This window comes from Aphelocoma coerulescens, chromosome 1, assembly GCF_041296385.1.
Source record: "Aphelocoma coerulescens isolate FSJ_1873_10779 chromosome 1, UR_Acoe_1.0, whole genome shotgun sequence".
Classification (NCBI taxonomy): Eukaryota; Metazoa; Chordata; class Aves; order Passeriformes; family Corvidae; genus Aphelocoma; species Aphelocoma coerulescens.
This window is the reverse complement of record NC_091013.1, coordinates 40340349-40362429: the sequence shown is the minus strand read 5'-3', so window position 1 is coordinate 40362429 and position 22081 is coordinate 40340349. Positions and strand designations below refer to the sequence as shown.

The 22081-nt window shown below is 37.8% G+C and overlaps 2 protein-coding genes across 4 annotated transcripts in view; one reads left to right on the top strand and one right to left on the bottom strand.

The window, feature by feature from the left end:
• Nucleotides 1-22081, top strand: part of UBAC2 (UBA domain containing 2) — an 89356-nt gene that overhangs the window by 29353 nt on the left and 37922 nt on the right. The gene's annotated exons all lie outside the window — the stretch shown is intronic.
• On the bottom strand, nucleotides 9507-20603 carry LOC138118446 (G-protein coupled receptor 183-like). The gene is made up of 2 exons (XM_069029419.1): nucleotides 20533-20603; nucleotides 9507-12933 (listed from the first exon to the last, which is right to left on the bottom strand). Exons 1-2 carry the CDS (start codon nucleotides 20571-20573, stop codon nucleotides 11829-11831), a joined length of 1146 nt encoding a protein of 381 aa, XP_068885520.1. The 5' UTR covers nucleotides 20574-20603; the 3' UTR covers nucleotides 9507-11828.

Below are 22081 nucleotides of genomic sequence, written 5' to 3'. Positions count from 1 at the left end.
CTGTTTCATCACCAGGGGTTTTAGCAAGGGCTTGATGGGAGGTGGTTTTGTTTGTTTTGCCTTCCTTTAGTGATCCTTTTCTGTAGTGGGATGTTCATTTGATGCAGTCTTTCCTCATACTACAGCTCTTTGAGCCTGTGGTCACCAGCTGTTCTCACCTTTTAATAGTGTTTGGGTCACTGTGTACTCTGCCACAAGTTTGAAAGAGGATTGAAGCCTGTGTAGCTGAAACAGTAGAACATCCTGTGCTTTTCCTCTTTTCTTTTTAAGATTCTCCTCAGAACTCATCCCACATTCCCCTATCACTTGTCAGAAAATCAACCTGCTGGTGTTTCATTTAAACCCTTCTGTTTTTAGAACTGGGGTGTTTCTTTACCTCCTGGACATCAAGCACTTTTTTCTTTTTATGTTTCTAAAGGTTGTTCAGGAGTGTTTCTTGCTTCTTCAGTGCAGTGACTGTCTCTGTACAGACTGTCATAGTGAACAGCAGACTGTGAGACAACAAGGGAGCTCGAGGCAAACATGAGGCAGGAGCCCCACAGTGGAATCACTACGTTCCTTCTTCAAGTAACTTTTTTCTGGGCTGTGGTTATGAGAAGTGAGTGTTGGCAATAATCCCAGTGAATGTTCCTGCAAATACTCATTCAAAGGAAAAAAAGGACTTCTTACTTTTAACTGGAGACAGGGGTGTACTATCTATATGCATATCTCCGTCTTCAAATCTACTTCTCAACTCCTTCTGTGTGTCAGAAGTTTGAGATAAGCAAATGGAAAAGATAGGATGTGTTTCACTCCTTCCACAATATGTTCAACCAACAAGGGGAGTAGACAGTCAGGAGTCCACCTTTCTGGCATTAAGCTAAAATGTCTTTGCCCTTAAGTGCTTAAGTAATGCACTTCCAGACTGTGACTGATTTATTCCATCTAAAAAAAAAAAAAAAAAAAAATCTTGTGCCAAATATGTATAGCAGGGACTAATTTAGAGTAATTTCTGCTTAATATAGGAGTGATTGTGAGAAGAGATGAAAAAGTTATGTGACAGGTTCAGAAAATGAGACCAAATGTATTTAGACTCTTGAGGGAAATAGGAAGATCTTAATATGTGGAGCAGAAGAGACAGAGACATGGTAGACAAAAAATACCCATATCAAATGCAAAATGACACTTGATCGGTGTAAGGGAGTGTGAGGCACCTGAACTTTGGAGGGCTCTGAGTCGCATTCAACTGATGGAAAGAGTGGTGCTTGTTCAAACCATGGTTCCCAACCACGTTCTCCACTCCTCTGCCAGTGCCTTGCACAGGAGGCAGCAAGAACAAGCACATGTGGCTTTGTTTCACCTGCTGAAGGTGCAGTTTTGTAGCAGGGCTGAGCTGGTTGAAGTGTAGGCTGCTGTTTACAGAGCAACCAATTGGTTCCTGCCTGTACTTATCTATCTAGCACTTGCAGCAAGTCATCTGACTTCTTACAGGCAGTGGTTATCAGGAGATAAAATAATGTTTAAAAATAAAACATATATACATTTATGTTTTTTCAGGGATCATTTCCCTGAAATTTTTAAATTTTTGAAGCTGCTCACTTCTGGAGTGGATGCACACCAACATACAGCAAGGAAAGTGATGGAAACATGTAGCTGGAAGGCAGAACAGGACTTTCTCTTTTCATTGCTCTGTACCGCAAGATTCACAGTTGATTACATCAGCCTGGCTGCTGGTGCCTGAGATTAAGGCGTGCATTGCTGTGCAGTCAGTAACCCCTGACATGAGGATGAGGGTAGATGGGGCAGAAGACCATAACCTCTGACCTGGGGTTCTCTGTGGTGTATCATAAGCCCTGATTTTAGTAACTGTAAGAGGAGTCATTATCATCCAAAAGGTCTGCCCTATACAAAGTTGTACCATTCAAGATATCAGATATGATAACAAATGGATAATCAGGTGTTTTTAAAGTAGTGTCAAGATTTGCTGATGATTTTGAGAGTGTTCTTGAAATGTGGCAATGCTCCATTTTCACATTAGTTAGGATACTTTCCTCTGCCTTGCAGTTGGGATGTGAAGTCTATCTGTTATTGCACCTCTCAGATAGGCACACTCATGTTCAGTAACAGCATTTGGAGGATGAAAGCAGTGGGAGGTAATTTGGCAAAAAGTAAAAAAATGTTACCAATGATTGAATGTATCTGGAAGCAAGATGGTACATCTTTGAAGGGCTTCCCTGAAATGAGCTGTGCTTTTAAAATTCAGAGTACTGAGTGGCATTTGTAATTGCAGGCAGTCACTCTCACACTTACCATTTAGCTGCTTTTGTTAAGTGGAAAATACCAAGCATGGTTAGAGATCTGTGAACTAAGTGTATCGTGATTGGAAACTGGTCTGCCCTGCTGCAGGGTTAATCTCTGTAGTCAGTACTCTGTAAGCAGCTTATGGAAGTAAACGTTACATGTGTCTCTGCCAACCTGACTAAATAATGCCAGTTGTCTTAAATCTTTTTGAAGATAAATGAGCTGTAATTGGATTTCTGCACTGGATAATTTTAAACTAGGGCTGTTAGAAGCAGTAGTTGTTATGAAGAAACTCCACAATAGGCATATTATGATAAGACATTGCATTCTCTGAGTGATTTAGGATTTGCCTGTTAAAATCAAGGTAGCAGATTAGAGAGAAACATGCTTTGGTGAGGCAGTTTGCATTTCTTCTTGATATGTGTGAGCAAACAGAAATGGTAATGAAGTTTGGGTTGAGTTGGCCAGAGGGGGGAAGTGGTGCTACTGAGAGTTGCACAATGTCCCAACATTGTGAACTTATTAAAAAGAATTTTGAAATAAGGGGAAAGATAAATTGCTATCTTTTGTATATCAACAAAACTTTTTAAAATAAAAGCAGACATTGTTTTTTCTGCAATAATATACTTAAAAGAAAAACTTGACATTTTAGTCAGAAATTGTTTCTCCATACAGACAGCATTGTAAGAAGGAGGTGGATAGATATTAAGAGTGGAAAACATTAATTTGAATAGAATTTTAACCACTCTTCTGGCAATCTTTGCTTATTGAAAAGTATTAAAAGCTTAAAACTGAAACCAAGTGGGGAGAGCAAACTGTGATGTTGCCCACAGTATTTCATTTACTTGGTGTTGTTATCAAAGACAAGAAAGTGGGTTTTTTTGGGAAGCACACGTAAAAGTTCTCAAATACTAAAATCTAAATTTTTTAGTTTAGGGAGCTTTTTGTTTCACCAGTTTGTTTTGAGCAAATAAAACACAAGTTTAGTTGGCTTCTGAGGTGTTTGTGAATTTTTTGACACCAATATTTAAGATTTTATGTGTGAAACACAGGAATTGCTAAAAATTTTAGCCATTCTTTCCCAGGTTCATGTAGCATTAATTGGTTGTTTCATTTTTGTGCTATTTTTGCCATCCTTACACCATAAAAGGTGGAAGTTTTTTCAAAATCATATTATAATTCCTTGTTTTCTTACAACTACTGCTTGATTACAGTTTTTCTCAGAGGGAGCACTGCTTGCTTCTCTCTCACAGATTTTAGGATAGCTCACTGTTTGGTTTTCCATGGATACTAATTTGCTTGTGGTTTTATTCCTTTTTTATTCTCCACAAATCCTTATCATTAGTTTTTCTCATTTTGCTCTTAACAAAAATTCATTTATTTAAGTTTTTTAACTGAGTTGCTTTGGTCTTTTTGATTTGATAGAACACTTCTTGGAGAAAAAGAATTACAACTCATCCCTTATCCCGCTGGTATTCACAGTTGGAAAAGTGATAAATAAAATACCAAGGAGGTATTTTGCACCAAGGAGAGGACTGGATCCCAGTAAGAAAGGCACAAACACTTGCAAGGCAGATAACTGTTCATTAATAACCTAGAAAAGCTGATAACAAGTTATGGAATCCTACATCTTTTCCGATGCTGGGAACAATGAGGTGTTACAGCACTGGTTGGACCTTGGGTCAGGGGCAGCACATGGTGCAGATCCCATCTGTGGTGAGGTTCACCAGCTCTGACATCACTGGTATTCCTCCAGGGTCTTCTCACAGTACAGATTGATCAGTCACCGACAGAACCCAGCAGGGAGTGAGGACGTAGCTTTCAAGACCCCCTTGAGCAATATACCCTCATTTCATTAATAAAGCTGCAGTCACAGAACTGTTGCATATAATAATTCTTATGAACGAGACATTACATTACGTACATATACTTAATTTTAAGTGTGCATTGACTACACTTGGGTAATTATGTATTGATTGTGCATATAGTGATTAATTATACTATTGATTAGGTGCATCTTGATTAAATAGCAGTCATGTAGTATGCATGATACAGAGGCCTGCACCCCAACGAATAGTTATGTGGGTCACTGCCTCTTCACAAAATAATCATCCACTGCTGTCTGCTACAATAGATAAGTCATTATTGATAAGGTTATTTCTGCAGCTGCAGACATTTTGGTTCTAAGTACTGCTGATTTGATGATTTCCTATCAATTAAAGAAGTATTGCTGTTCTAAGCAAAGGTCACTTAACTAAAATAAAATTTTATTTATAGTTCTTAGGTACTCTGCAATTCTTGGTGTGTCAGGCTGGTACACCCTGATGTTCTTCCCAGGCCGCTGCCATCATAATCCTGTGTAGGGAGGAATCCTGCTGTGAGCAGTTGTGTTGTATCATCAGATGAAATGGAGTATAAGTCATGGTTCTTACTTGCTTAGACCTGTTTTTGAGATGTTTACAAAGTTGAGTAACACTGTGAAAAGAGAGTAGCAAAATCTTTTTCTACTCATGGGTCTGTGGCCAGTGAGGCATACTTGTTTCCTGTTTTTGTTTGAGACTAGAAAGTGGCACTTCATGAAAGACCATTAGAATCAGATTTCTGAGAAATTTTTTTTTTTTTTTTTTTTTTTTTTTTTTTTTTTTTTTTTTTTTTGGTTGTGATGGCCTTATCTGGACCATATGAAAACGAGACTTCATCTGTAGTTAGAATATGTTATGGTACTAACTCTTTATTGATCTATGTTCCAAAAACCTTTTTTGTGGGCATTTTTAAATTAAAAATCTGATAATTAATCATTTCATTTCAGCAGGAATTTGGAAGTTGCAGCACAAGAAGTGCTTCAAGGGAATTGTGATGACAGTGGTGCTTAACTGCTTGAATAGAGATGCTGACCTGTACAGTAAGTGCCTCCACACAACCAGCAGCCACACTATTAGGAAGGCAGGCCTGTAGCCAGAGGAATTAATTTTTCCAAGTTCAGCTTCCTCATGTAGTAGAGGAAATGTAGAGAGACCTTTTGTGGAGGCGGTAAAACCAGTTCAGACATGAGGAGGCATTTCCCTGACCTTGGGCTCTCCATCTGCAGGGGTCCTCAGCTGGTTGCTCTCAGCCATGAGCTTGGCCTCTAGGTTTGCCAGGTGTGGGCAGCTCCCTGTGCTCTTGGGTATGGCCAAGGGCCTGGGATATGGGTGCTATCTGAATAGCTGAAATGATGCAGGAGAACAGCAAGGAGGAGCAGAGGTGGCGTAGCTCTACCTGGAGTTATGAGCTGCTCGTCTTGCAGTCACCCCTGGTGTTTGTGGTCATTAGTTTTGGTGTTGGCATCTAAATATGTTAATTTTAGAACTTCTGTTCTTGCTTGTGGGTTAAAAGGAGTTAAAGTGCAAAACCCCTTTGCTTAATGAAATTAATACAATGTAATCTATTTTGTCAGTAATTGCAGATGACTTGATTATCCTGGTAGCTACTCCTTGCACATTTAAAATAGTTGGTTTGCCCCCATCTGAGTGAATGAAGAAGTAAGGTTCTGGTGGATGTTCGGGCTGTTTTGAATAGCTGGCATTTGAATAGCTGTACATGAGAGTACACTGTATTTATTTTTTTAAAAGACAAAAAAAGAATTGACCCAGAGTTTTCTTTATAGTCTGATAACTTGTGAGGAGTCTTCAGTTGTCCCTTTTTGTCAAAAATGCCTCACACATGCAGCTGGCCAGGGAGCTTCATCTCTCCCTGTCCCACTGGGGACAGTGATCTGTTGTTGTTACTTCTAGACTGAATTGCTGTAACTTTCCATACTCTGGAGTTGTGATACTAACATACCAAGTTCTTAGCCCCTTAGTATCTGTAGCTGCCAATTAAACTCTATCTGGCTGCTCTTCAGGCTGGTGAGTTGAGAATAGTCAGTCTTCAGCATCTCTATATTTAAAGCAGGCTGCCTTGGAGTTAAACTAACCACAACTTCCCTCGAAAGTTACATGCCACAGGAAGGATGAAACTGCTAAGCTTAGCTGATTAGAGGGAGGAACATAGCTCTCCTTTTGCATGGTATAAGACAATGTATACTTTTCTGGAGGGGATGGGATAACCACAGTGTTGCTGCCTTCCAACAGGTGCAAAACCTGCTTTTTTTAGTTTAGCCCTTTGCACAACATCTGTCACAACTGAGAGAAACAAAAGAGGAAGAGGAGAAATTCATACTTTTGCAGTGACGAAAAATGAATGCAGTTTTGTGGAAAGAAATCTATGCCATGTCTTGACCTTTCTTTTATTTTAGGAGGATGCTAATGACAGCATTTTGTTACGGGCATAAGTAGAGGACAAGATTAGAAGATTTTAAAGTTATGTAATTTGCTAGTTTTACTGCAGGGCCATTGAGTTTCATGTTGCTTTATTGTCTAAGTTGGACCAATTTGCTAGTCATAAAATAATGCAGGTTGAGAGGAGCCACTGGGGATTATGTTGCCCAGCCCTGGAAGTACCAATTTCATCAGGGCTGTGTTAAATCAAGTTTGGAGTATCTCTAAGGACAGATATTTCAAAGGCTTTCTGTACAACCTTTCCTAATGTCTGACTAACCTCATGATGAAAAAATGCTTCTTAATGTTTAAATGTCCCTTGATGCAACTTGAGCCTGTTACTGGGTGTTGCCGTCTTTTCTGTATCCCTTCCCATTAGGCAGTTGCAGATGGCAATAACATCTCTCAGTCTTCCCTTTCCAGGCTGTACCATCTCAGTTCCCACAGCCTCTGCTCCTGTAACATGTGCTGCTAGCCCCTTCCACATTTTTGGTGGTGGTCTGCTGGGCTTGTTCCAGTATGCCAAGTATCTTTCCTGTACTGGGAAACCCAAAACTCAGTACAGAATTCCAGGCATGATTTCACAACTACTGAATGGAGGGGAAAGATTACTTCTTTTTGAACACAGTCCCATAAATGTTTGGCTATGAGGTCACACTATTAATTCCTCTTTACTTGTCTACCAGGAGCCCAGACTGTTTTCCAATCTGCTTTCTAACCAGGTCATGCCCAGCCTGCACTATTGTATGGGGTTATTCTAGCTTGGATGCGGGCTTCTGCATTTGGCTTGCTGAACTTCATGAGGTTCATGTGAGTCCGTTTTTCCAATCCGTTGAGGTCCAGTTCTTCCTTATTTAGTGCATTGGAGCAAGGTTATCCAAATTGGTCAGTCATGTGGCAAGATCCTAGTTTAGAGAACCGTTATGCTAACGTGGTAGGAAAAGTAGATCTTGTGTGTATAGAGATACTCTGTTCTCTTCTGCCACAAAGCTCAAATCCACAGCTGGATTCCCATTCTTTACTTACACTTGCCTTCTTTCCTTCCTTTGGAGTTTGAATGAAGTGGTGAACGGCTTTTATCTGACTGTTCACAGGAGAAGAGACAAGATGACTTGAAGGAAGGGGATTTGATGCAGACCTCTAAAATCACAAGTAATGTGGGCAGGGTAAACAGGGTGTCACTGTGTTCACTCGTTTCTGGTACAAGAAGCAAGGGACTTCAGATGAAACTAACAGGTGTCACAAATGAACAAGAATGGCTCCAGACACCATGGGTAGTTATTCTGTGCAACTTCTTGCTGCAAAACGCAGCAGTCACAGACATTTTATTTGAGTTCAAAAAGGTACCAGACAGGCTGATGGAAGAAAACATTGATTGAGGGCTGTCATGTGCAAAGATGAGACATCTGCCTCAGGAAGTCTGAAGTTAGGCATTGCAGGAAGCCAAGGGAGTATTCTGAGGGGGGAAAAAAATTGAGGAAATATATCTTAGCATTTACTACACAAACAGTAATTCCCATTTTTTTTCAGAGAAGGGTTGCAGCTTGGCAAAGTTTTTTGTATTTATTTTGTACCAGCTCTTAGTCTGCAGGCTGCAGGTTAGCCAATACTGTATTAGGAAATATTGCACTCAGATGAATTTGTTGTTCTTCAAGTAATTCGTTGTGTCTGTTGACACACTAGCTCTGTATTGAGCCAGCGCAGTGGGATACTGCTGAATACAAACCTTAGTTTATCTTCAGTTGTTCCCCTGCTCTGTGCCACAGATGTGGTGATAGAAGATAACAGGGTATGTCACTGCTTTTCAGTTCCTCCAGAACTGGTCATATAAGGCAAAGCATTTCTTCTCTTTCTCTTCAGCTGTAAGCTATTTATTTTTCCTATGTTGCAGATTGTCTCATCATTTTATTTGAGTCTCTTCATTCCTTGCTTACCTAAAAGCTTTTAAATTCCAGAACAGTGTTAGTCTTAAATGGAATATTTATTTAAAAGAACTCAAAACCTTCCTTTTTTCTTATACTAATGAGTTTTCCAATTTAAGAGGAGTCACTAACCACTTTCAAGAACTGTGTTATTTGTGGTAGCACGTTTACAACTTCAGACAGTTGCTGTCACTGTGTTTGCTAGATGACCATGCTGCTTACAGGTTCCTCATCTATGTAACTGTCAGAGCTGCAGACCAAACAGTCATACAGCAATGCCCTGGGGAATACCTGTCCTCATCTGCTGAGACTGCAAACCACAGGAGACTGCCTTCTTTATCTCCACAGTTTCAGTTAGTCTTCAATACCTTTGAGTCCAAGGCAGCTGAGGGTACTTGCAGTATTACTCTTTAGTTTTGTGTTCTTGGTGAAAGAAAAGATGAAGGTACTAGATGCTCTTCTGCTGAAGTGTGTGTGTTTTGGGATTTTTCACATGGTGCACCTTTACTTCATCATGTGTTTGACAGTAAATGTCTGCCCAACTTTCTTTTCTGGACTTGGACAGAGACAGCCAAAATGTACCATTTGGCCACCATCATAATTTTTACTTCCTAAATGCTCTGTCACATTCCTGACCAGACAAGATTTGAGACAGATGTCAGCAGTGGACATACAGTGTTAGTATTAGGGCTAGGACTCCTTGTCCTGTGCCATCCCCATAGCACAGCTGGTACAAGGAACAAGGCAGATGCTCTCTAAATGTCTTACTTCAGTGCAGTGTCCCAAGGCAAGAGAATCTTCCACTGCTACTTCTGGCAGATGACAAAAAAGAATCTCCTCATTGACACAAGTGTGCTCGAGCTGCAAGTGCATCCTGACAAGGAGTGAGGAGGAGCAGTGGCATCAGCTGCCACAGATATGAATTGTCATTGTCCATCTGTATGTTTGTTCTTGTTGGACTTTTGTCAGGAAACTGAGCTTGTCTTAGCTTTTAAAGGTTTTTATTTTATTGGTTACTTCAGCATTTGAGAAACATTTAAATAAGGAGAAAAGAGTAGCTTTTCTCAAACCCGTATCTAACTGGACTCAAGCTAGAGCAGTATTTTGATGTAAAGTCAGCTGTTGAGGAATGCTGATGTGATTTAGAAACAAAATCTAATATTGAAAATAACAGAATTGCTAATGTGAGAAAATGGGGATAGAGAAAGATTTTCAGTAGAAATCTTCACTTTGTTTCCACTTAGAAAGGTGTAGTTACCTGCAGTATGTGGTGTTTTAATACATATTTAAGTTATATTTTACAGACAAATACAAAAAAGACTTCTTGTCTTTAAGATTTTATAATCACAATTAGATGAAATGAATACTAAAAACCCCAAAAAGCCTAGACATTAATAGACTAAAATAAGCTTGTACTGGTGTGATGTTAATAATACATATATTTTGTTTCTACAACTTCTAGGTATTCATTTGTGGTCTATCTGTGATTTTGTCCTGTTACCATTTGCTTACTCCAATAGGAACACATTCTTAAATAATATTTTTAAATAGTTTATTAAAAAAGCTGACAAGAATAGAACTGCTAGAACATGCAGAATTAAGCAGAACTTCTGATAAAAATTATTCTTCTTACACTCCTTTTCTGAAGCTGCATAGTGTCTTTTAGAATTAGAAAAGAGATAATTAGAATTTTAGAATTAGAAACTCAATTTTGGCAGTCTAAGTGGTATGAAATATAGGGGGTTTTGTGGTTTCTTTGCCATAAAAAAATAATTGTTAATTTAATTTTTCCGCAGATATGACCCTTCTGTGTTTGCAGGTAGGCAAAGGTCAACATGTGAGGAAGGAAGGCATTGAAAAGATGACAAATGTAATATGTCTGACTTCCAGTACAACCTCAATGTCAGAGAGATACAGCTGCAATAAATAACATTTATTCTGACATCTGGCACAGTTTTTACTAATGATTATCAGGCACTCTTTAATTTTCCATCACAACCTCCTGGTTGAATTACCAAGTTGTGTTGGCTAGTGAAGGCATATTAATAAGATAGAACACTAAAGAAAAGATAGTGGGGCCGGAAATGAAGTAGGGAAGGAAACTGAAACGTGACGGAAGGGCGCATCAGCAGGAACCCAGGGCTTACATCCTGGATTCTCAGCTGGTATGGAGCTGATTCCAGCAGGATGTGTTTAAGTCATTTGATGTATTTCCTGAGCCAATTTCAGCATGCCTAAAGGGATCCTAGATACGCTGTATGAAGGCATGATGGGAAAACTTGTTCTTTCCCAGCCAATTCTGCTGTTCTCATTTATTGATCTCTCAGGTAAACAGTGCTTAAAGAGAGGTAGCCATCTCACACCATCAGAGTTAATCCATTAATTTACTTTTTAGTGGTCTCAACTATGAACATTTATTCACGTTTCTAAAATGTTTGTCCTGTGTCCATGTCTGACTTCAGCAGAAGTTCTTCAGAACACTGTATCACTGTTCTTTTAACTGAAATGGTGCAATTTTCATATTACAGTCTCTTGCTTCAATTTGTGTTTATAAATAATCTATATACAATAGGAGTAGAGAGAGACTTTTTACAATACACACTAAAAAGGAAAGTTTTCCTTTAGGAAAAGGAGTAAAGCAAGTAAAGACACCTTGTGAAGATGAGTGATTTAACATACAGGAGATGTTCAGTGTTGGGGAGAACCAAACAGTTCGTTCGCTTTTCATGTGTTATATTTGACAATGTTTTCTATGTGACTTGTCCAATAAGGCATTTGTGCTCCAAATATTGTAAAATGCAGTTTCACCTCCAAAGGTCTGTAAACTAAATACTTGTCATAGTCAAATGAGCACAGAAGTTGTCCATTTTATCTCAAAATTTGATTTCCTTTGTTTGTGTGACTGGACCAACAAAGCCATTGCTGTAATTGGTAATTGGAGCTCAGCTAGAGGTCTTGAAATTTTCAGATGTTCTGGTTGTAGTTGGTCTGAATTGTAATTCTATTTGTGTTCAATCCAAAGTGTGAATTGATTCTGCTTGAGTTAATAACATCCAGGCATATGTAAGTGCAGCATGGAATCTGAACATTCACAATGGTGCATATTTGCTGGAAAAAATAACAGATCGGTTGAAAGGATACAGTGAGAAGATTATAATGCTGAGTTTTCCAGCTGCCCTGTGATAATTCTTTTTCAGTCCATCACTCCTTGATTCCCTGACTTCCTGAGAAACCGGATTTTACTTAAGCTGCTGTATGGGGAGCTCTAAGAGTTTTTGCTATGGACCCTGGATTTTTAGTCTTTGTCCACTGTGGTATACTACAGACTTTATTTTTCAGGTAGCTTTCCATTGGAAGATTTAGCAAGTACCGTCATTTGCGTTTCTCCCACGTCACGTGAGCTTTCTTCGTGATGTGACCTGGCAGCGCTTGAAAGTGATACACTCACTTGTCGTCTCAGTATTTTCAGTACAGTTCTCTTGTATCCTTTGCATGCAAAGAAATAGATGAAAGGATCTAGGCAACAGTTAAAATTCATCAGAAATACAGTATAATGGAGTGACTTCTGGAAAATTTTCTTTTCAGTGCACAAGGGTTCTTGCTGAAGTTTCTTAATCATATGTTGTATGATTGCAACATGATAAGGGGTAAAGCAGATGATGAACACTATAATTACAAATATGATTGTATTGATAGCTTTTTTATTTATCCCTGATTTTTCAGTCAGTGGATTTTCCTTGGCTGTTTGAAAAAGTTTGCAGCTGATTTGAGAGTAGCAAAATAGTATAATCCCCAGGGGAATAAGATACCCTATTAAACAGGCAGCAAGAAGTATAAATGGCAGATGTTCTATTTTCTCAAAGTTTGGATATTCCATACATGTAGTCCTTTCTTCTTCTTCCTGTGACATGGATTGTATAAGTAGCGGGAAAGTTTGACTGAATACAAGAAACCAGACAAAGACACACATGCCCTTGGCATATTTAATCCTTCTGATCTTGTATCGGAAGGGGTGGACAACAGCGAAGAACCTGTCGATGCTCAAGCATGTCATGAAGTTCACACCGGCGTAGGTGTTGATGTAGAACAAGAGCGCGGTTATTCGACACAGCGCTTCTCCAAACGGCCAGTGAAATCCCAGGGCGTAGTAGGCTATCCTGGTTGGCAAGGCAATGCAGAACAGCAGATCGGAGAAGACAAGATTTGTTGAATAGAGGGTAGTGGAGTTGATCTTCTTTCTGTTCTTAAAAATGACAGTGAGAGCAATGGTGTTTCCAAGCACCCCAAGAATCAAGATGGAGCCGTAGAAGACAGACAGTAATATCCGTGCTGTGTCTTTGTGCTCGTATAAATCACAGGTGGAAATGTTGGCCTCAGATGCTGTGAAAGGGTCCATTTCTGCAACCACTGTTGTTGCAGGAAGCTCAGTAGACCTAGCATGAAGGAAAAAAAAACAACAAAAGGGAAATTTTGTAATTAATGCAGATAAACTGCTTCTACGTAATGATGGACAGCCTCTGTTGCAAAATAAGACTAAAAAACTGAAATGAAACTTCATTGCTGTGAAATACTTGTCAAGACTATATCTGTAAACAAACAAATGCTTCCTTTTGGCTTTTCTGTTTTGATCCCAATTACTTCTCTAATAAAGAAAATCAGCAGTGTAGTAAACCAGGGATGTAATATATTTGAAAAGTGAAGTCTATAGATGTTCAGGAGGGACACTGTTTAAAGCGATCTGAGGGGGAAAAAGAGTCTGAAGAAACCACATGATAAACAATCATATGAAGTCCTCAAGGATCAGACAAGCAGACAAATGTTTTAAATGTGTTTCAGTTAATTTTAAGGGAATTTTTGTTTCTAACAATTCACATTGTGATGCTTTAACTTGTTTAGAGGAACTTTTTTTCCCTGCATTCTTATCCCATTGACATTGTAACAGAATCATAGATTCACTTAGGTTGGAAAAGACCTTTAAGATCATAGATTCCAGCCATAATAACTCAACTTGTTTAATTCTAGTTTTAAGAATTGGCTTTTGGAACCTAATTCAAATATTGTTACATACATAAATTTTTAAGACTACTACTTTAATCACTCTTTAGTGACACTGCTAAAGAAAGATAATGCAGGTGAACTATTTTACACTTTGTCAATTTAGTAGATTTTAGAAATTGTTTCATCTGTACAGTCATAAGTAGCATAGAAGAGTTGCAAAGGGGCAGTGATTGGGGGACTTAGAAATATTTTTAAATGATCCAGCAGAATTTCAAAAATCGAAATAACCCCATTCTGTTGATACTGCTCTCAGTGCAAACATTTCGTAGGTCTGCTGTTCCCTGACAGTTGTATAGTGTAAGCATAAATCTCCGAAAGGATGGGGCATCTCATGTTACTCCTCGAGCAGCTGTTCTACAAAAGGGTGCCTCTTAGAGGCACCATTTATGAATTTAAACAGCAGTCAAAACAAGATTGATTCTGCTTTAACACAGAATACTACCTGAAGATAATGCTGTTGCAAGTAGAAATTTAAGTCTGTTTTGTACCTTTAATTAACATGTCTATGTTATTTCTGAGGATGTCTCTTTCAACACACAATATTTACAAGCAACTGTAGCCTGTTGTACTTCAAGAAATTCTTTCTGGGAAATACCTCTCAGTTTTAAGGGATTTAAACCACACATTTTAGAAAGCATTCATTATCCTTTTATTAACTTGTGGAAGCATTAAAAGGTTAGTACTTTCTTCCATGATTTGAGGAGATTGCCCTGCTTCTTTCAGGGTGTTCACAATTAATGGTTCTCTGTAAACAGTAAACCTGCAGATAGTGGAAGACAGGTGAGTGATGTCTGACTGATAGATGTACAATGTTCTGATTCATAGAGATTTGTGAAGTAAGTACTGTCTGTCAAGAGGTGGGAATACTGCATTCAGGGTTGTAGGTCAAATCCAAAGTGGGAGTTCTGTGCCTTGAATAAAGGAACTAATCTGGTAAATAACAACTCCAGCTGTAGTGCAGATTTAAGAATGTCAGTAATTTTATGTTAGTTAATTCTGCATTGTTCACGCTGTCTTTGTGTTAGCATGTTTGGTGACTGATTAATGCAGTAGTTATTACCCTGAGGATAGTTCTGGTATGATTTTCTCCCATCTTTTCCGTTGTAGAAGTGTTCAGGATGGCTTTTGCTTTACCTAAGTGTAACAGGCTGCTTTTTGCCTAAAATGGTGTGGTTTGTGTAGGCACCTGTATATGAGTCAGCGAGGTATTTTGTTTTGTTTCTCATATTTAAATGTTTCTGATTCTTGTTCACTCTCCCAGCAGCGCATCTATCTTCCATGAATCTCTTTCTCAAAGTTTAGGTAAAACCATTTTGTCAACATATTTGGGAAAGGATAATCTAAGATTTATGATAAACTGTTGAATTGCCGTAACTAGCTACAGCATATTAAGTGCATAATTTTATTTTTGCTTTAAAGTTTTAATAGTTTTGGTTCAAAAATAATGCACCTAATTGGCGCATCCATTCATATGTCTTTCTATAAACATTTGTAAAATGTAGAATATCTATTATACAAACACATTGAACTGTAGTTTAGGAAAAAAACTATAAATTCAGTAAAAATATATATTTTTGTACATCAGGAATAGAATTTCATAAATTGCATGTTACCTAATTTTGTGCTATGAATTTGGATCTTTAATGTAATAAATTAATCTAGAGCTTGTTGCTCAAAATAGGATGGTCATACTCACATATAACTGTGGCTATGTTGAGGAGTCCTAGCTGAGACAGTGTTTGTGTCTATCCATGGTGCTAGCTTGGATATACATTGGAACATGGCAGGACAAACTGGCTACAAATGGATGAGGAGAAAGAGGGAGGAGCACAGCTCATGGATCTTCCAGGGCACTGTGCACGTCAGCTAAGCTGTGCTCCTTGGCAGGCTCTTTTGCCTGCTGTGGGAGTCAGCTCTGGGGGCAGAAAATGTTCTTTTTGATCCTCTGTTATACCCAAAATATTTTGACTCTTAATGTAGGGAACACATTTTACAGTGCTCTAGATGAGTATTAGTGTTTTCTCCATCTGTAGGTATGTATGGGTGTTTTTGAGAGTCACCAAGGTGTTTAGGTGCTATATTACCTGAATATATTTATTTAAAAAACAAAAAACAAGAGAGAGAGAGAGAGATTTTATCTGGTTTGTGGTCCAAACAGATGATAAAGTTGATACCATCCACCGTAATGTTCATCACCTGAGCTGTGGTAACTTCTTTGTACTTGGGAACTCTAATTGTTGTTGGATGAACTTGATTCACCTCAGCAGGTATTTCACATTTTCTTGGCAATCTTGTAGAGGGCATCATTTAAAAAATATTTTCTTCCTAAAAGGTATCTAGACTATTAAGTAAGATAAGATATATTTTGTTAAATCCTATTCCTTGTGTCAGGTTGCTGTTTATTTCTTGTCAGCAATCCTGAGTAATCCACTTATTATACATACAGCACATGACATCCTGCACAGAATGTATCTAAAGAAAGAACATTTTGAATACTTTTTGTGAGTTTTGTATTATTGGAGAAAAAATGGAGAATGTTGCATTCTTACTGCTGCAAACCTCAGACTAGCTGGACATGACTGTTTAAATGAGCTGTGTGCCTGAATAACCTATGAGAATATGGCTATTTACTGTCCCAAATCCAGATACACCAATTAAGTTACCCTCTAGAATCACTACTAAAACTTTTGCTCTTTTAGATCGTTGGATTAAATCCCCTTCCAGTGGCTTTCCAGGTTTATTCATGATATTACTTTTAAGTATATACTTGGACGAAAGATAATATTAATTTCCCTTAACAATTAAATAATTTTAGAACACAGTACCAGAGGTTTTTGGCTTAGAGTCACATGCAAAATTTTAAGGTATAAAGTACTGAAAATTCCTGTCTGTATATCTGTATTGTAAAGAAGGTTGTTCAGGTTTTTACATTTTCTGAGTCTATAAACACTCAGTGACACAGACCACTTACTCACTTAATGTAATCTTCTGTATAGTCCAGGTTATTATATTATTTTAGTTATTGTGTATGGATTCCAGTAACTTTTCATTTAAAGCGTATTTTCTAAGATGCTGTTTATCTTGATTTGGAGAACTGAAGAGAAAGCAAATTAACCATTTGTACTCTAGTCTTTGGTCAGTCAACCTCCCTGTTAAAAAATGTGTGTCTCTTACTTAAATGTCCCTAAAATTAATTTACAACTGCTGTTTTTATTGAGTCTCCTTACCTGTACACAATCTCATGGTTTGGGCAATTCGAAGTAAGCTTCTCAAATATTTCACCACACGGTGAAATAATCCTGTGATGTCTGTTCTAACCCCAGCTGTGTCCCACACAGGACTTGGGTTTCCAGATGGCTCTTGGTATTAGTGTGCCTGGAGGCATTCTCACCACTACATCCCTGCTTTTTCTGCTCAGTTGATTATGTATGCAAGATAGAGTTGTGTAGCATTGCACTGGTGGTTTGTGATGTTAGTTCACTGTGATCCAGGAGTATTTCTCTGATTCAGTGTGTCAGAGGATAACTTCAGTATAAGGGCATGGCCATTGCTGTCTGCTTCGACCTGGGAGAAGTTTACAATTAATTCTACTGCTAAATACTATGCCCAGGCTTGCAACCAGTGCAGGTTCTTTGTTGTTCTTTCACTTGCCATTTTCAAGTCTTAGCACTATGTTTGCTTTCTGACTGCCAAATTTCTTTAGCCAATTGCCTTACAAGATTTGTTAGCTAGGCAGCTGCTAGTCTATTCTCTGTGCTTCTTGATGTTTCACAGCAGTAGCATCCACCTGGGGAAAAAATTCACAGCACAATGGCAAGCTGTTTACAAAATCTAGCATGTCTGAAATCTGTGCAGGTGCCTTTCTAAACCAATATTGTAATCTCATCAAAGTAGGAAAAATAAATGGTGTAGGAGATTCATGTTGTGTGAAAACATTTGACTGGCATTAGTAATGTGTTTTATGTTTCTACATTTGTTTTGTGTTTAATCCCCACAGCAAAAGGTGTTTGATGAACAGGATGGTGACTCCAGTCTGGAAGTACTATGTAATCCAAAGCTTCATAGACATGTTCATGTATGATGAGCTTTGTATGTAGTATCATAATATTGCACACATTTTACTGTTATGAAGCATAGACTTAAGCTGTGAGCCAGCAGTTGCAGTGTTGCACCTTAGACTACGTGGGCTGGGATTGTGTGCAAGCAGTGGTATGAAGCTCTCTCTGTATACTACATGAAATTTCTTCTTGTTCTCATCTCTTGCTTTTTGGCAGAACAGGGAACATGTAGAAGGGTTTTACTGTGTATTGTAATCTAACATGTGATTTCTCTGTGTCTCTTCATAATTTTCATTCTTTGGAGTTTAACCCCTGGTCCATTTATCCCTGGTCCAGTAGCTAATTTAAGAGGGGTACTAATTAAATTCTTGAAAAGGCACAGCAGTTCATTAGAAAGATCTCTCCTGGCTCTCTATACATAGTATGGTTTAGTCACTATGAGATGGGCAATATTTCCTTAATAAAACATATTGGAGGATAATATTGTTTATCTATGCATAAAGAGTATAAATTATTTTAAAGGAATGGTCAGGAAGGAGACTTCCCCACAAGCTTCACTGACCTTACAGTCCTGTATATCTATAATCTGTGTAGGTCTTACATTGTTTTAAAACAGTGGAAGATGGGAAATATGCAGTGCTGTGTTTATGTAGGTTTAATTTTTTCCTTAATCTCAAAATTTTTTTTTTCTGTTGACCCGTCATATTTACTCTTTGGATTTCTATTTTACCATGTGGGTCATCTTTATTGTAGAGTGTTTCCTCTGTTTGAGGAAAAGGCTTGATTCAATTAAGTTATGTGTATTAAAAAGTGTTCGTGCTATGTTGCATAGAACGCTTTGTTAGTACAGAAAGAACATATACCTAGGGTACATAGTATCTATGTTTATGGACTGGCAGCTGGGGATTGCACGTGGTTTAATCAAAGCTGAGGCGAGAGACAGACATGTCCTGAAGCTTCCTCTTTCTTTCTAACACTTTAACACTCATATGCATCTACTGCTTTAGGTTAATTTTTTTTAAAACCTGTTAGTTTTGTGTTCTAAAGGCCAGTGAGTCAGCCTAATGACCTGCAGATTGAGTCCTCAGGTCACAACCCACAGCTAATTTTGATGAGGGAGTTTCCAGGCTAGTGCTTTTATCCCTCTTTGGTGTAGACCCAAATTTGTTGGCATAGTAAACCCCAAATTTGTAACACACACAGCAGAGAATCCCAAGTATGTATATTTAATTCATTAAATTGTCTTAACAATGACTGTAAAGAATTACAATATTCTTTAAGCGCTTAACAGAATATGCAAATTTACAACACTGTGGGATCTTTATGGTCCTGCTTTTGTGTATAACTATATATTTAGCATGACAGTTGTTGTATTACAGTTATGTTTGGTACTAAAAAAAATAAAAACTACAGTAAGTGAGATCAAAATAAAAGAAGTTGAGCTGAAATGCTGTGTATCTAGTTAAAGAAAAAGTGGAAGTCATTTGAAGTGTACGCCTCGGTCTTATCTGTTGGATCTCTCTTTACAAGGGTGATCTGTTCTACAAAAAGTATGAGAACTATCTAACATAAATAATCTCTGCCAAAAACACATACTAACATGAAGAGTTGTGCTGATGCTAGATGATTAACTTCCCTTCAGTTTATACTTACTTAACTATACTAAATGTAAAAAGGAGAGAGCCTAAAACTAGAGCAAATAAGCAAAATAAAAGTGTGAGCCACTGACAATTACATTCTTGCATGCAGAAGAAAAAAGTGGTCAAATGAGAATTTGTATTTTAGTACTAGAAAACGTGCACACCTTTTAGAGTTTGGAGTTTTTTCTGAGTTATATGAGACCTGTACAGGTATAGTCTTTCATTTTAGGGATTACAGCCTCAGATTTCAGTTTCTATATTAAATTTATTATTCTTTATACCTGCTTCTGAGTCTTTTGACCAGAAAGGAATGAGATTTGAGCTCTTAAAGACTAATTGCCAGGTAAATTTTCAATCCTCTTGTCTTTTCAGGAGCAGCCATGAAAATGTTAGACAGACCTCTTGTATTCTGTGCTCAAAGGCATGTACTCTGTCTTATTTTTTAAGATAAATGATAGTTGAGTTATTGTCTGTTGAACAATCTGTCTTGTTTTGCCAGTATAATAGGAAAAATTGGTCCTTTTACATTGGGAAGGTGTATAAAAATCGTACCACTTGTAATATTTCTTCAGCTTTGTGGCACAAAGATCAGTAATAAGGAGAAAGGTGTTTGATCATTGCAATTCAGAAGAAGAATGCATTCTAAAAACCTTGAAAGAAATGTGTGCTAGAAGTTAAAAGAGGAATCAGCTCATAAAACTTTGAATTCTTAAAATGCTCTGTTGCAATATTTAGAAATGAGAAGAGTGACAGAGGAGTTTTCAAGCTGATAATAAAGGCTGTTTTCATAGACAAGGAGCACACGTGATAAGAGCAAGCTATGCCTTCACAACCACAGTACGGATTTGTTTTAAGGTTCTCTCCTACTATTATTCTGTGAGATTCAGTGACTTGAGAGCTTCCGTGCTTCCCTTACTACTTCTACAGTAGCTATTTCTGCATTAGTATAATTTAAATTAGTGTTGCTTAAAAATTGTCTAAGTTAAGGCACTATGAAATGTTTCCCTGTGATTGTCAGAAGGCTGTATTATAAGAAAGGACTTGAAATAACTTGTTGATTCTGTGGATCAACAGATCCTTTAAATAGAAACTAACTTACAGCATATTAATATGGGAATATAAAATATCAGAGAATTTCTTCCATGGGCCTTTCCTATACAAAGATCATTTATAAAATATCCAGTATAATGCAAAAAAGGAAATAATTTCTGGAATTGTTTGCTGTTGCTCAGTGACAAAGGAAAAATGTAAAAAGTTAGTTATTTTCTGTACTTACATCTCTGTAGCTTCTTGGATCCTCTGAGCAGTTAAGGGCATTAACAGGATGGCTTGACTGCGAAGATTTACCCTTGCACATTGTTCTCAAGAGTGATTACGTGAGTTTTGTGGGAGGGGTAGGGTTTTTTCAAGTGCTTAGAAAAAACCAACCCTGTTTGTATGCCAGTCTTGATTTGCTGCCTACTGTTTTATGGGATGTGAAAGCATCTATTTTTGATCCTTTTACAATTAGTCTGCTCAAAGAGAGTAATTAGAAACAACACTTGCACCTCCCCCCTGAAGTTACGCATTACTGACTTTCGCAGAAGGGACTTTACCCAGAGGTTTACTTGACGAATTGTTGGCCAACTAAAACCCCTCTCATATGTGAAAAACTTTGTTTATATGCCATCTGCATTTAAAAATAACTTAATTTACAGCAAAGGGCTGTGTGATCAGTGCATGCTTTAAAACTTCTTCTTACCAATGAGATCTGATGCAGCACAAGGAAACCTCAAAACTGAGACATACCGAGATGTGGTGTTAAAGCAGATGTCTCTTAACGCCTGTGGACATTCCCAACATGGTTTTAGTATCATAATGATGAGGATTTACAGAAAGGCCTTTCAAAAATGTATGAGGGAGTTGAAGAATTCTGGAAGTTTGGGAGATTATTAAGAATGTCTGCCTTTGTAACCTGTTTGTTGCATTTTAAGCAGTGATGATGATGATAATAATAATAATAATAATAATAATAATAATAATAATAATAATAATAATAATAATAATAAATATAAGGTAAATACATGAAAGATAAAAAACTTCTAAAACACAAATCTGATTCCCCTAAAATAATATTGATAAGAATGAGTGGCTAGGGGGTAGGAAAGGGATGGAATGTCAAACTGTGAGTTAAGCCATTTGTATATGAAATAACCTTGTTTCTGGGTGAAGAACTTTGATGTAAGAGTTAAATTGTGTGTTTGTTAAGAGGGTTTTGGAGATCAGAGATAGATGGAAAATCCTTTCATTTGCTGTTAGAGACTGTGGTTGAGAATTACTTGGGATTTTCCCCAAGAACTGATACTGATCATTCATGACTGCAAAGGACTATTTATCTTTAAAATGACCTCATTTGGTGGCCTGATTTTAAACAAGGCACGATAAGGCTATTTTTGGCGGGTCCAACCCATGCAGAATGTAGGATGCCTCTTTGGAAATGTTAGGGCTGTGTTCACAGCACAGGTGTTGGCTGAAATTGTAGTGGTGAAGGTGTGTAAAGATAGGATCTCTACTAACATGCCCATCTCATCAGAAAGCCTGAAGTAAATGCAGATCTAATGACAAAGTTAAACTTTAGTAAATGTACTTTGTGTGATAGGAAATGTTTTTGCTATAGCAGAACATACAGCCTTGTGAGCTACTTTTGTACCTACTTGGAGCACTTGGTTGACACTGTACACTGATTTTCCTGGTGTTGAACTCCCAGTGTACACATGGCTTGATGCCTTGTAGATGCCAGAGAGCTGAAGGGCTTTATTGAGGGCTTTCAGCTCCTCAGTCTTAAT